The sequence below is a fragment of the Euleptes europaea genome, chromosome 3 (assembly GCF_029931775.1).
Source record: "Euleptes europaea isolate rEulEur1 chromosome 3, rEulEur1.hap1, whole genome shotgun sequence".
Classification (NCBI taxonomy): Eukaryota; Metazoa; Chordata; class Lepidosauria; order Squamata; family Sphaerodactylidae; genus Euleptes; species Euleptes europaea.
The window spans coordinates 107,045,247-107,058,397 of record NC_079314.1 but is presented as its reverse complement, the minus strand read 5'-3'; the positions used below and the strand labels follow the sequence as shown (position 1 = coordinate 107,058,397).

At 46.2% G+C, this 13,151-nt stretch overlaps 1 protein-coding gene across 1 annotated transcript in view; it reads left to right on the top strand.

The window, feature by feature from the left end:
- The window catches only part of ADA2 (adenosine deaminase 2), a 28,362-nt gene extending 15,916 nt beyond the window's left edge, over positions 1–12,446 (top strand). Inside the window, exons 6-9 of the mRNA XM_056846933.1 lie at positions 7,306–7,414; positions 8,412–8,569; positions 10,396–10,598; positions 12,338–12,446. Coding sequence (XP_056702911.1) covers positions 7,306–7,414; positions 8,412–8,569; positions 10,396–10,598; positions 12,338–12,446 — 579 coding nt within the window. The remainder of the gene's footprint in view (positions 1–7,305; positions 7,415–8,411; positions 8,570–10,395; positions 10,599–12,337) is intronic.
- Positions 12,447–13,151: the final 705 nt, after the last annotated feature.

Genomic DNA, 13,151 nt, shown 5'->3' with positions numbered 1-13,151 from the left:
CAGTAGTTGTAACCACAGTACACCATGCAAAGTGTGCTAGCAAAACAAGGCACTTGTTTTCACATGGGAAAGTCTTGTTGAGATTAATAGGACTTGCTTCTACGTAAACAATATTGGGATCAAGCTATTTGTGATTTTACAGAAAGTTTTCCTGTGTGCACCTCATTCCTGACAAACTAGGTTCTGGACCCCAAAGCTTACGTAACAAAAATGTATTTTTTGTGCAGCCCATACCTATACATGTTTAAGAATGTATAGGATTGCAGATTTTAAGATTTTACTGGACTCTGTTGTGTTTTGTTACAAAAGGGGAAGCCTTCTGGAAGCTGACTGGTAACTTAAGGATAAATGCCTCCTCCCCTACAATCCAGCCCATCAGATGATCTGCTTCTGAAGCCCCACTCTCTATGCCCACATTTTCAGGGTGGCAACTAGGGGCAAGGCATTTTCTGTGGTAGCACCTTGCCTTTGGAAACCCCTTCCCCCTAAGGCTCATTTGGCACCTGCTTTACTTTCATTTATGCGCCAGGCTAAAACACATTTTACCCAGGCTATTAATTAGGGTCTTTATCTTTAATTAGGGGGCTTTAATGGTCTGCTTCTTTTTTATGGATAGTTGTGCTGCTTGTGTTTTAATAGCTTGTTTTTTAATATTGTGCTTTTTAATTGTAAGCTACCTTGAGCAGGACTCTGAAGAGGTGGCAGAGAAATATCCTAAATAAATAAAACCACCAGATTCATATTACGTTGGGTTATTCAAGTTGATGTAGAACCTATTCAGGTGAGCAAGGAATTTTGTGCATCCCACATGGTGATTGTTACTGAAATAAGTGATAGAATCAGGCATCAGGAATTTTATGAGGAATGTACCTCAAGAACTAAGGTGTTGAGTTATATAGCAAGTCTGCTTATCCTCATTGTCATTTCAACAAAACTACAATTACATTTCCCTACCTCTCAATTATGGCCCCTGGTACATCTTATTTCACTAAGTATCTGATGGAAAGTCTTCTCTTCTCTTCTCTTCTCTTCTCTTCTCTTCTCTTCTCTTCTCTTCTCTTCTCTTCTCTTCTCTTCTCTTCTCTTCTCTTCTCTTCTCTTCTCTTCCCTTCCCTTCCCTTCCCTTCCCTTCCCTTCCCTTCCCTTCCCTTCCCTTCCCTTCCCTTCCCTTCCCTTCCCTTCCCTTCCCTTCCCTTCCCTTTCCTTCCCGCTCCAGGCAAAAGGGGGCATCTTGAAGCTCGGGTTTTCCCGCCCTTTGCTCGGGGAGAGGCAGGACTAAAATTCTCATTTCCTGTCTCGGGCAGGAAAGCCTCCAACTTCCAGTTTCCCTCCTGCTTTTGCGGGGAGTAGCACGCAGTAGCAGAGCTCCTCTACTACTACTTACCTTTGTCTTCTTCTCTGTGTTAGTATTTCTCTGTCTGGTTGTCCTTCTTGCGTTTACTGTTCTTCTAAAAAAAAAAAAAATTCTTTTCTCCCTGTCCTCTCCTGTCTCTGCCTACCGCCCGCTGCGACCCAAAATGGCGGCCGCGGTAAAAGACGTCCCCAGAGAGGACGATTTACTATCTCTGAAGGACTACGATCCTTCCCTCCGACCCCAGGGAGCCCAGCCTCCGGAGGATTTCTCCGTCAGCCGCCAAGGCGGACTCTCGGAGCACAAGGAGCCCGGCGGCGCGGCAGCCTCCACTTCAAAGAAGTCGGGAAAAGCAGCCCGTAAGCGAAAGCATACAGGCGCCGGCGGCTCCTCAAGCTCGAGCCGAAAGCGGCGACAGGACCCAAAGCCCGGCTCGGGTGTCCATCCGGCCGCTTCTTCCGACCTCTCCTCCTCCTCCCGGTGCGTGGAGCAGTCGGCAGGCAGCAGCATGCAGCAGCCCCGGAGTTCGCCAGACGGTAATGTACCCGTTCCCGGGAACCCACAGGAAGGGGGGAGGACCTTACAATTGAAGATATGGAAGCGGTCATAGAAAGGGTTTTAGACCGTAGACAGGCTAGGCAAGCGGCCCACTCTCAACCTCCTCCCCTAGCCCAGCCTCCAGCCCATAGCCAGCCTTCAGCCCAACCTACGGCCCACAGCATAGGGGGCAGGGCATTCCCCCACCCCCCTCCATGGAGAGTGAACCTTGCTGCAGCCACTCCAGGAATTTCCAGGGGCAAGCGGGGGAAGCTTATTCCACCTTTTCCTCCGAGGAGGATTATAGAGAGGAAGGCGAATATGACTCTGACTCTGAGGTTGCTATTAATCCTGGGGAAGAGCAGCCTAGGCTGTTCTCTCCTGAAGATTACCAATACCTATTATCTAAAGCTCTCATCGCCCTAGAGCTCTCTGAGCAGCCTCAACCTCCACCTAAGCCAGACGACACTGCTACCAAGGTTTGGCCTGTTGGTACCAAGGATTACTTCCCTCAGGGCACTCCCCAAAGTAGGAGGGTCCCTCTACCAGACTACTTTGTTAGACTCATTAGAGCAGAGTGGGAAAAACCTACCCAAAACAGACAATTTTCCTCCTCCATCAAGAAGTTATACGAGATGTCTCTCCCAGCCATGGAGCTCCTCAGCCTACCGGTGGTAGATGCTCCAGTAGCCTCCCTCCAGTCACCAGATGGCCTTTCTGAAGAGGGAATAGGCACCATTAAGGACCAATTTGACCGAAAAATGGAGTTTCTTTCTAGAAAGGTCCATGAATCTACAGCCCTCACCATTCAGGCCACGGCTACTGCAGCCATTATTGCCAGGGCCTCTATAGCATAGGCAAAGAAGATCTCACAACTGGTTATGGGGGCGGATAGGAGAGTGTCTGATGGCATGGAAAGGATTATTAAAGCTTCTTCCTTCCTCGCCGATGCATCGCTGGATGCCCTTTCCTTCTCGGCCAGATCCATGTCCTCAAATGCCGCAATTCGCAGAGCACTATGGCTCAGAACCTGGCAAGTCGACTCCAAATTCAAGTTAGTCCCTTTATCCTACCCTCTACAAGAGGGCAAGTTGTTTGGAGAGAGCCTGGACAAGATGTTGGCTGAAAATAAGGATAAGAAACGTACCATGCCCAAAACTTCTAAAAAGGAATCAAAGGGATTCTCCCATTCCTTTCGTTCTGCACACACCCTCCATCGCTTCCGACCGGATCAGAGACGTTCATGGACCAACAACAACAACAGCAACAACCAACAATTCCGAAGGCAGGGACGTTTCAACCGTCCACCTCAACAGTCCCATTTCAGAGGAGACAAGTCGGGCAAGTTTCAGAAACCTAACAAACAGTGACTACGGACCTGTTCCTGTGGGCGGAAGACTTCAACACTTCTACCCACAGTGGGCGGCCTCTCAGACGGATGCCTGGGTGTTACAGTTGATTCAAAACGGCTACAAAATCGAATTTCGAAGCACTCCTCCAGACCGCTTTTTCCATTCCCCAAGAGCACTCTTAAACACAAAGCATCTTCGAACCATGGCTGCCATAGACCATCTGCTAACCATCGGTGCAGTGGAAAGAGTACCTCTTCAAGAACTGCAAACCGGAGTGTACTCAACCTTTTTCATGGTCCCGAAGAAAAATGGAGATTGGAGGGCCATACTAGACCTAAAATTCCTGAACAGGTATGTGCCCACAAAACACTTCAGGATGGAGACCCTTCACTCCATAATAGAGGCTCTAAAGCACGGTGCCTTCATGACATCTATCGATCTAACGGAGGCATACCTCCATGTGCCAATCCACAAACTTCACCGACGGTAGCTCAGGTTTGCATATGACGGGATTCACCTGCAGTTCAAAGCCCTCCCCTACAGCTTGGGTTCCGCCCCCCGAGTGTTCACCAAAGTCCTGGTGACCCTCATAGCGGAGCTTCGTCAGGAGGGGATACAAATTCATCCATATCTGGACGACCTGCTGATCTGTGCTCCATCATTCCAGCAGTCTCTATCTCACACCGACAAGGTACTCCACACTTTAGAAGACCACGGATACCTGGTAAACTACGACAAGAGTCTCCTACAACCGTCACAGACCATACTGCACCTAGGTGTTGTCATCAACACGGCCTCAGACACCATCATTCTTCCAGAGGACAAGGTTTCCAAGATCTCCACCCTTGCCTCTCAGTTATCCAAGGCCTCATCGTCTCGTCTCCTTACTCTAGCCAGACTACAAGGTTTGATGATTTCATACACTCCAGCAGTTCCCTGGGCTCGCTTCCATGCGCGCCCCCTCCAGTGGTTGTTGAGACCCTACCAACATCTCATCACCAGAAAAATCAACAAGGTCGTTCCGTTGAACCAACGGATCAGGACAAGCCTCAAATGGTGGAGTCGTCCAGTCAATCTCCGGGGGGGGGGGGGGCAAGCTGTTCATACTGCCAGAACCTACTCAACTGTTCACAGATGCATCCCTCCAGGGTTGGGGGGCAACCCTAGGAAACGAGATGATCCAGGGTACTTGGACGCAAGAAGAGGCAAGATTTCACATCAATCTCCTCGAATTAAGAGCGGTACGCCTGGCCTTGCTCCATTTCCACCGACAAGTCCGTACCAAGAACATTCTCGTTCGAACGGACAACATTTTTACAAAGGCGTACGTAAACAAGCAGGGCGGATCCAAGTCAACCTCCCTCCACCTAGAGGCCGAAAGGATTTTCAGATGGGCAGAGAAGAACCTCCTCCACATTCAAGCAGAACACATTCAAGGAGTCCAGAATATTCAAGCCGACTGGTTGAGCCGACGGACTATAGACGAGGGGGAGTGGTCCTTATGTCAACAGGTATTCCAGATGATCAACTAGCAACATGGCCCTCTTCAAGTGGATCTCTTTGCGTCGGGCCAGAACCACCTACTCCCCAGGTTCTTCTTCCGCTTCTTCCATCCAGATGCGGAACAAGTGGATGCTCTACTAGCCCACTGGCCATCCGGGATTCTGTACGCCTTCCCTCCTCTCCCCATCCTTCCAAGAGTGATCAGGAAGATTCAGACGGAGAAGGCCCTAGTGGTACTCATTGCATCAGATTGGCCACGTCGCCCTTGGTATGCGGACTTAAGGGCTATGTCAGTTCGGAGACCTTGGCGTCTACCATCGCTTCCCAACCTTCTCCAGCAGGGACCCATCATTCATCCCAACCCTGCTTGGTTCAAGCTCAACGCGTGGACATTGAGAGGTTAACTCTCTCCCGTCTAGGTCTGAGTGATGATGTCATTGCTACCATTATCGAAGCCAGACGACCTTCCACACGCAGGGTATATGAATACACCTGGAGGACATTTGTCAGATGGTGCCGAAGGAAATCTAAAGATCCTTTTAAGGTGGACCTTCCATCCCTACTAGCCTTTCTGCAGGATGGAGTAAAACAAAGCCTCAAGACTAATACCCTACGAAAACAAGTCTCAGCTATAGCGACATTGGTCCCTTTCCTGGACGGTTTTCCTCTAGCAACCCATCCACAGGTTAGGGCATTCCTCAAAGGAGTATCTCAGACACATCCTGCTCCAATACATAGGTTTCCGTCCTGGAGCCTTAACCTGGTTCTTCGGGCCTTAACAAAACAACCTTTTGAACCTCTAAGAGAAGTTCCACTTCAGTTCCTGGGCATGAAAACCATTTTTCTCACTGCGGTCACCTCGGCAAGGAGAATCTCCGAGCTTGGTGCCCTCTCGATCAGAAAAGAGTTATGCTCTTTCCAGAAGGATAAAGTTGTGCTCCGCCTTGATCCTTCTTTCATTCCTAAGGTCAATTCCACCTTCCACAGGGAGCAGGAAATTTATCTACCTTCATTTTGCCCAAACCCTAGTAATGCAAAAGAAAGAGAATGGCACACATTAGACGTCCGAAGGGCTATTAGAATTTATATCAGCAGAACAGAACCCTTCCGGTCTTCTGAGGCTCTCTTTATCTCGGTTTCGCCTCCAAACAAAGGCCATCGCTTATCAAGACCATCCATAGGTCGAGCACTTAAACGCTGCATCTCCGAAGCATATCGGAACAGTACTCTTCCAACTCCGACGGGGCTCACTGCCCACTCAATCCGAAGCGCAGCCACTACAGCGGCAGCGAACAGGCACGCTTCAGTAGACGAAATCTGTCGAGCGGCCACCTGGTTGTCAGTCTCAACCTTCATTCGCCATTACTGCATCAGTAGCTACGCCTCCGCAGATGCGGCCTTTGGGAGAAGAGTCTTACAGCATGTGATCTCTGAAGGGGAAAATTAACTCCCACCCGGGAAATACCTAAGCTCTTGGACATCCCAAGCTTCAAGATGCCCCCTTTTGCCTGGAGCGGGAATGTAGCCCTGTTACTCACCGAGAGGGCTCTTTCTGCTCCGAGGTAAAGGGGGCATCTTGCCCCACCCATTTAAGGGGCAGGTATTACCTCCTGGGCCTATTTATCTATACCTACTGACAATCATTTTTCCCCTCTGTTACTCTAATAGCCTAGGTCACAAACAAAGGTCATTGACCGTTCTTCTACTAAGTGGACACATGCCCATCTTACACTAGTTACCCTGATTCACTAGGGCAGATCCATAGTTGGTTATTCCATACTACACTGTGTTTGTTTCCTTATGTGTAACTATGGTGTTTTTTCAATGTTCAATATGTTCCATGCCTTGTTGGGTTGTGGTTATCAATGTTTTTTCTCTCTAGTTTATTCTTCCTGTCTCTAGCATCCGGCTTCTTGGAAAACTGGAAGTTGGAGGCTTTCCCGCCCAAGAGACAGGAAATGAGAATTTTAGTCCTGCCTCTCCCCGAGCAAAGGGCGGGAAAACCCGAGCTTCAGGATGCCCCCTTTACCTCGGAGCGGAAAGAGCCCTCTCGGTGAGTAACAGGGCTACATTCCCTTCCCTCTTTCTTTCTTTCTTTCTTTCTTTCTTTCTTTCTTTCTTTCTTTCTTTCTTTCTTTCTTTCTTTCTGTCTGTCTGTCTGTCTGTCTGTCTTTCCTTCCTTCCTTCCTTCCTTCCTTCCTTCCTTCCTTCCTTCCTTCCTTCCTTCCTTCCTTTTCTTTCTTTCTTTCTTTCTTTCTTTCTTTCTTTCTTTCTTTCTTTCTTTCTTTCTTTCTTTCTTTCTTTCTTTCTTTCTTTCTTTCTTTCTTTCTTTCTTTCCTTCTTTCTTTCCTTCTTTCTTTCCTTCTTTCTTTCCTTCTTTCTTTCCTTCTTTCTTTCTTTCTTTCTTTCTTTCTTTCTTTCTTTCTTTCTTTCTTTCTTTCTTTCTTTCTTTCTTTCTTTCTTTCTTTCTTTCCTGCTACAATTACCTCATTGCAAATCCTTCCTCTTGATAAAGTCAAGTTCTTTGCACTCAGTTGTTATCCAGAAGAATTTTCTTTTCAGGTCGGCTGGGAAGATGGTGGAAAATCCCTCTGGGAATTAAAGGATGCCTTGACCATTCCGCAGTCTCTAGGAAAGAATTTGCCATACTTCTTTCATGCTGGTGAAACTGGTAAGTAAGAATACATCACACTGCTGATTTAGGAACAACAGAGAGGATGGGAAGGCTGCAATTCTGTGGTCACATATAAGTGAGTAGATTTAATTCAGTCTACATGCACAGGGCTGGCCTTTCAGCTATCTTAGAAACCACATGTGCCAGTACAGTGAAACAGATCTCATTTAACAAGGAAGCTGGCTTTTGCATGGTGCCCAATATCTGTCTTTCTATCTGTCTGTCTGTTTACTTCATTTACACTCCACCATTCTCCCCAAAGTGGACCCAAAACATCTTACATCAAACATATAAGGCCCACAGGCCGGATCTGACCCCTTGAGAGCTCTTATCTGGGCTGGCGAGGCATGACCTGGCCCGACCACTTGACATTTATGACATATCTAGTTCTCGTAACAATTGAGTTCGACACCCCTGTCTTACATCATTATCCTCGCTTCCATTTCATCCTCACAACAACCCTGTGAGATATGTTGAGGCGGTGCATGTATGGGACTCAGGGCATAGCAGGGATGAAAACCTGGTTCTCCTAGATCCCGTGCAGCAAGATAGCATCCCCTGGCAACCGGCGGGAGGTCAGGGGGGGACTTACTGGCAGAATAACTAGCGTTCTCTGACACCTTTTATGGTGCCCTCCAAGTGTATTTAGAAAGTGAGCGGGGCCAGGTGGGGCTTTTGCCCGGCAAGGCTTCTGATTGACCACTGGGTATTTGACTGGTTGTGCAGATTTTAAAAAATACTGCTTTGTCAGCCGCTTTGCTGCCACAGCACAAGGATCTTCACTGTGTGACTGAAGGTAATCTGGAGTAACCATTCTGTATCTGTTCCCACCTTATGCATCAGTCATTTTATGGCAGCCATTTTGTGGCTGTGCCCGTCACGCTGTGTCAGAATTCCAAAGGTGCCCACAGGCTCAAAAAGGATGGGGACCCCTGCAATACTGAGCACCGTTTTGTGATTGTATACTAATGCTGCAATTCTTTGTATCATTCAGACTGGGAGGGCACCCCTGCAGATAATGATGTCTTGGATGCTTTGCTATTGAACACCAGTCGGATTGGCCATGGATATGCCCTTGCCAAGCATCCGGTAGCTAGGAAGTTGACGCTGAAGATGGACATTCCCGTAGAAATCTCCCCCATCTCTAACCAGGTGCCGCTCAAGCAAAAGGCCCAGCCTTGGAAATTGTCTTCATTGCTATATGAGAGCTATATAGCTGTAGGCTGTCAAAGATAGGACATTTTAGAGGACATTAATTCATAGGGTCGCCATGAGTCAGAAGCAACTTGACGGCGCTTAACACGCACATAGCTGTAGTAAAAAAAATGAACCTGAGCAGAATTACAAGCTACTAAATAAACAAAGTCAGGTCTCAGGATTAGGAGCAGGGGTTCAAGGTCAGAGGGTACAGCATTGAGGGTGTTTTAGGGTGGTATGTATCTGTGAGCCCTGACTTAGATAGCCCAGGCTAGCCTCATCTTGTCAGATCTCAGAAGCAAAGCAGGGTCGACCCTGGCAAGTATTTGGATGCGAGACTTCCAGGGAATACTAGGAGCATGCTGCGGAGGCAGGCAGGCAAACTACTGCTGAACATCTCTTGCCTTGAAAATCCCAACAGGGGTCACCATAAGTCAGATGTGACTTATTGACAAAAAAACCCCTGTATCTGTGGGAACCCCTATATCCTCAGGGCTGAAAGTAGGAGGGAACATGAGGAAGCAAAACACCTCTGAGATTGGGTTGAGGCATCTTTTTTTGCATGCAGGTGGACAAAAAAATCCCCAAGAAGTGTGTTATGTAATTTTCATTATTTTGCAATTCATTATCAGTTCAATATTTGGATTTTCATAGAGTAAGCGCAACAGAACAAAGGCAGTCGGTAAAGAACAAGATATGGAGAGAGGCGGCAGCTGGGCCCGGAAGCAGTAAATGGGAAGCCTGCAACCTGTTGCCCGCTTATTGGGAATGAACTCACAGAACTCTAGGGGGCATATTTATGGGGAAACAAGTTCCGTGGAACTCAGTGAGATTTACTTCCATATGCATAGGATTGGGTTAAGAACATAAGAAAGGCCCTACTGGATCAGACCAAGGCCCATCAAGTCCAGCAGTCTGTTCACACAGTGGCCGACCAAGTGCCTCTAGGAAGCCACAAACAAGACGACTGCAGCAGCACCATCCTGCCTGTGTTCCACCGCAGCCAAAATAATAGATACTAGAGAGAATAGGTATGCAGCATGACTAGTATCCATTCTAATAGCCTTGAATACCCCTCTCCTCCATGAATATGTCCACTCCCCTCTTAAAGCCCTCCAGGCTGGCAGCCATCACCACATCCTGGGGCAGGGAGCTCCACCATTTAACAATGCGTTGTGTGAAAAAATACTTCCTTTTATCTGTTTTGAATCTCTCACCCTCCAGCTTTAGCAGATGACCCCGTGTTCTAGTATTATGGGAGAGGGAGAAAAACTTCTCCCTGTCCACTCTCTCCAAACCATGCATAATTTTATATAGGGTTGCATAATTGTGTTTCAATTTGTCTGGATTGTGCTTTTTGTCTGCAACTCACAGGAGGCAAACTTTTAGCTTTAAAAAAAGAGTATAAGAATGTTTTCAAACAGTTTTCAGAGTCTACACTATTTAAGTGTGGGATTGTAAAGTCCTGATTATTTAAAGCAATTTTTTTTACTACAATTGTTAGTACCATACCACTGTTCTGCATTAGTAGAAAAGAGCAAGAGTCCAGTAGCACCTTAAAGACTAACAAAAATATTTTCTGGCAGGGTATGAGCTTTTGTGAGCCACAGCTCACTTCTTCAGATATGGAAGTGAGCTGTGGCTCACGAAAGCTCATACCCTGCTAGAAAATATTTTTGTTAGTCTTTAAGGTGCTACTGGACTCTTGCTCTTTTCTACTACTACAGACAGACTAACACGGCTACCCACTGTGAATTACTGTTCTGCATGTTTTCTTTAAGGTCCTCCAGTTAGTATCTGATCTGAGAAACCATCCTGCTGCTCTTCTGATGTCAGAAGGCCACCGTATCGTGGTGAGTCCTGATGACCCACCTGTCTTTGGAGCAAAGGGCGTGTCCTATGACTTCTACGAAATGTTTATGGGCGTAGGAGGGATGTCTGCTGATCTGCGAACTTTAAAACAACTGGCTCTCAACTCACTAACGTAAGTGTTGTGCTTCTTACACACTGACATATTTGGACTTCCAGCATACCTGGGCACTCTCCATTACACTTCATTTGGCTTGGTTGCCCTTATGAATACCAACTTAGGCTAAAATAGATCATACAATGTTTTAACGAATGGTCCCCATCTTCTCGAGCAACTTTGGAGCAAAAGGTTCAGTTCCTCTTAGAGGACTCTGACCCTCAGCGTACTTATTTTGTTGCTCATTTTTTGGAGGCTGCAGAGAAGAGAAGAAGGGAGATGTTTTTAGAGATGGGTCTTATTTCAGTTTTATGGTTTTATTGTTCAAGACCTCGGTCTAAGAACAGGGGGAAAGAAAGCATTTGGGTTGGGGGCAGGGCCGGATTTAGGTTTGATGAGGCCCTAAGCTATTGAAGGTAATGGGGCCCTTTATATGTCCAGCTGTCCTTTGTCAACAACAAATTGTCGCTGTTTTTTGTGTTGAATATATGCTATATGGTAATTTATGGACCTAATAGGTATCTAAAGCCATTTGCACATAACAAAATATGTATTTTATCAAAGTAATTGTTGAACTGAAATACAATTAAGAAGAGGTATATTAATAGTGAAATAATTATTAAGCTCTAACTTAAAATGATTTTTTTTCATAACAAACTTAATGTACATGCAGTTTTTTTCCTTTACATTTTTTGGGGGCCCTCAAGAGAGTGGGGCCCTAAGCTATAGCTTGTTTAGCTTATACGTAAATCCAGCACTTGGGCCCCCCCCCAACAAAACATGGGCTAAAGATCCAGTTCTGAAAGCCATGGCCCATTCTATACTAGGAGACCTATCATTTCTGCACAGCCCCAGGCTAAATTTTGCAACAAGGGAGTCTTCTGAATGAGGTTGTATAATATCCCGCTGTTGGAAAGGAAGCAATGGTAAATTGAATGAAGCAATGGTACATAAAGGTATATAATTCTGTCTGGAGAAGCTGCATTTCTTTCCTGTGTGTCAACTTGGAATGGCATTGGTGATGAACAGCACTGGGGAAGGATTTGGAAGGAAGATGTTTAGGGCTTCTTAGGAGACATATTGAGGAGTGACTGGAGAATCCTAGAACTTGACATTCTGGTGCTATGGGAAGTTCCAGCATGAATTCTAATCCAAAATCCAGCTCTGCAAAAACTCTGGCTTACAGCCTGCAGACTGAATCTATAGATACCAGGTATTCTTAGACTCTGTTACCCTCAATATAAACATCTTCATTTGGAAGATTCTGTTGTGATTTACTTTGAAGTAAGGCTACATTTTCATACTTGGGTGCAAGCCTCACTGAATTTAGTAGGACTTACTTCTAAAGACACATGCATAGGATTGGTCGACATATTTGCTTAGAATCAGCATGCTAAGGGGACAGCCAGGTCTGCAATGTTTGGATTTGTCCAGCTTTGATCTACGTAATCCCTCCTGTCACATACTTTAGAGCCTGAACATCTCAGTAGTAGGGGAGGACATGAGATATTATTTTGTCACCAAAACAATCCCATTCTCAACCAAACACCTCATTAACAATTCAATAAACAACAAGGCAGTAGAGCTCATACAACTTGTTAAAGCTATTCATACTCAATCCTCAGCATGCTCACCTGGGAGTGAATTCAGTGGGACTTACTTCCTGGGTTCCACATATGCCTCCAGTGCGACACAAAGAATTAATTCTTTGTTCGCTTCCTTACCCTCTCTCACCCAGCCTCCTTTCCTCTTCACAGACACAGCACAATGCTACCTGACGAGAAAGCCAAGGCGTTGGGGATCTGGCAAAAAAAGTGGGACGCCTTCATTGGTCTGGTTTCTGACTCTGTTCCAGACGAGCTATAGTAAAGGAGAAGCCCTCTCTCTTGGAAGCTGTCACTAGCTGGAGTCAGAGACACAGCAGGAGTCCTTTGCCGCACAGTCACTTGGCGCATGGCTAGTAGGCTGTAGCAACAGATAACATTTCTGTGCCATAGGATAATCTCCATGGCTAATTTGTAAAAAGCCCCCAAAGGTCTTCTGGGTGGCACTGAGTGGAAATGCCTGGAACCTCACTAAGTGACCTTGGAGAAGTCACAGACTCTCTAACTAACCTCACAGGAAAGTAGAAAAGTACAGTACAGTACAGTAGCAACCTTAAAGACTAACAAAATTTCTGGCATGGTATGAACTATGGCTCACGAAACCTCATACCCTGCCTTTAAGGTGCTACTGGACTCTTGCTCTTTTCTACTGCTATTGACAGACTAGCACGGCTACCCATCGTAATCTAACCTCACAGGGTTTTTGTGTGGGTAAAATGGAGGAGAGGAGAACAGTGTAAGCCACTTTGAGTTAAATGAATGACTGAATAAATAAAAAATAAATAAATAAATACATGTTAATTGATTTATTTTATTTTATGCACTTTATACCCTGCCCTTTCCCATCTTAAGATGGGCTCAGAGTGGCTTCCAACAATATATGTTAAAATCAATGTAAAGGTAAAAAAGGTCCCCTGTGCAAGCACCGAGTCATTCCTGACCCATGGGGTGATGTCACATCCCGATG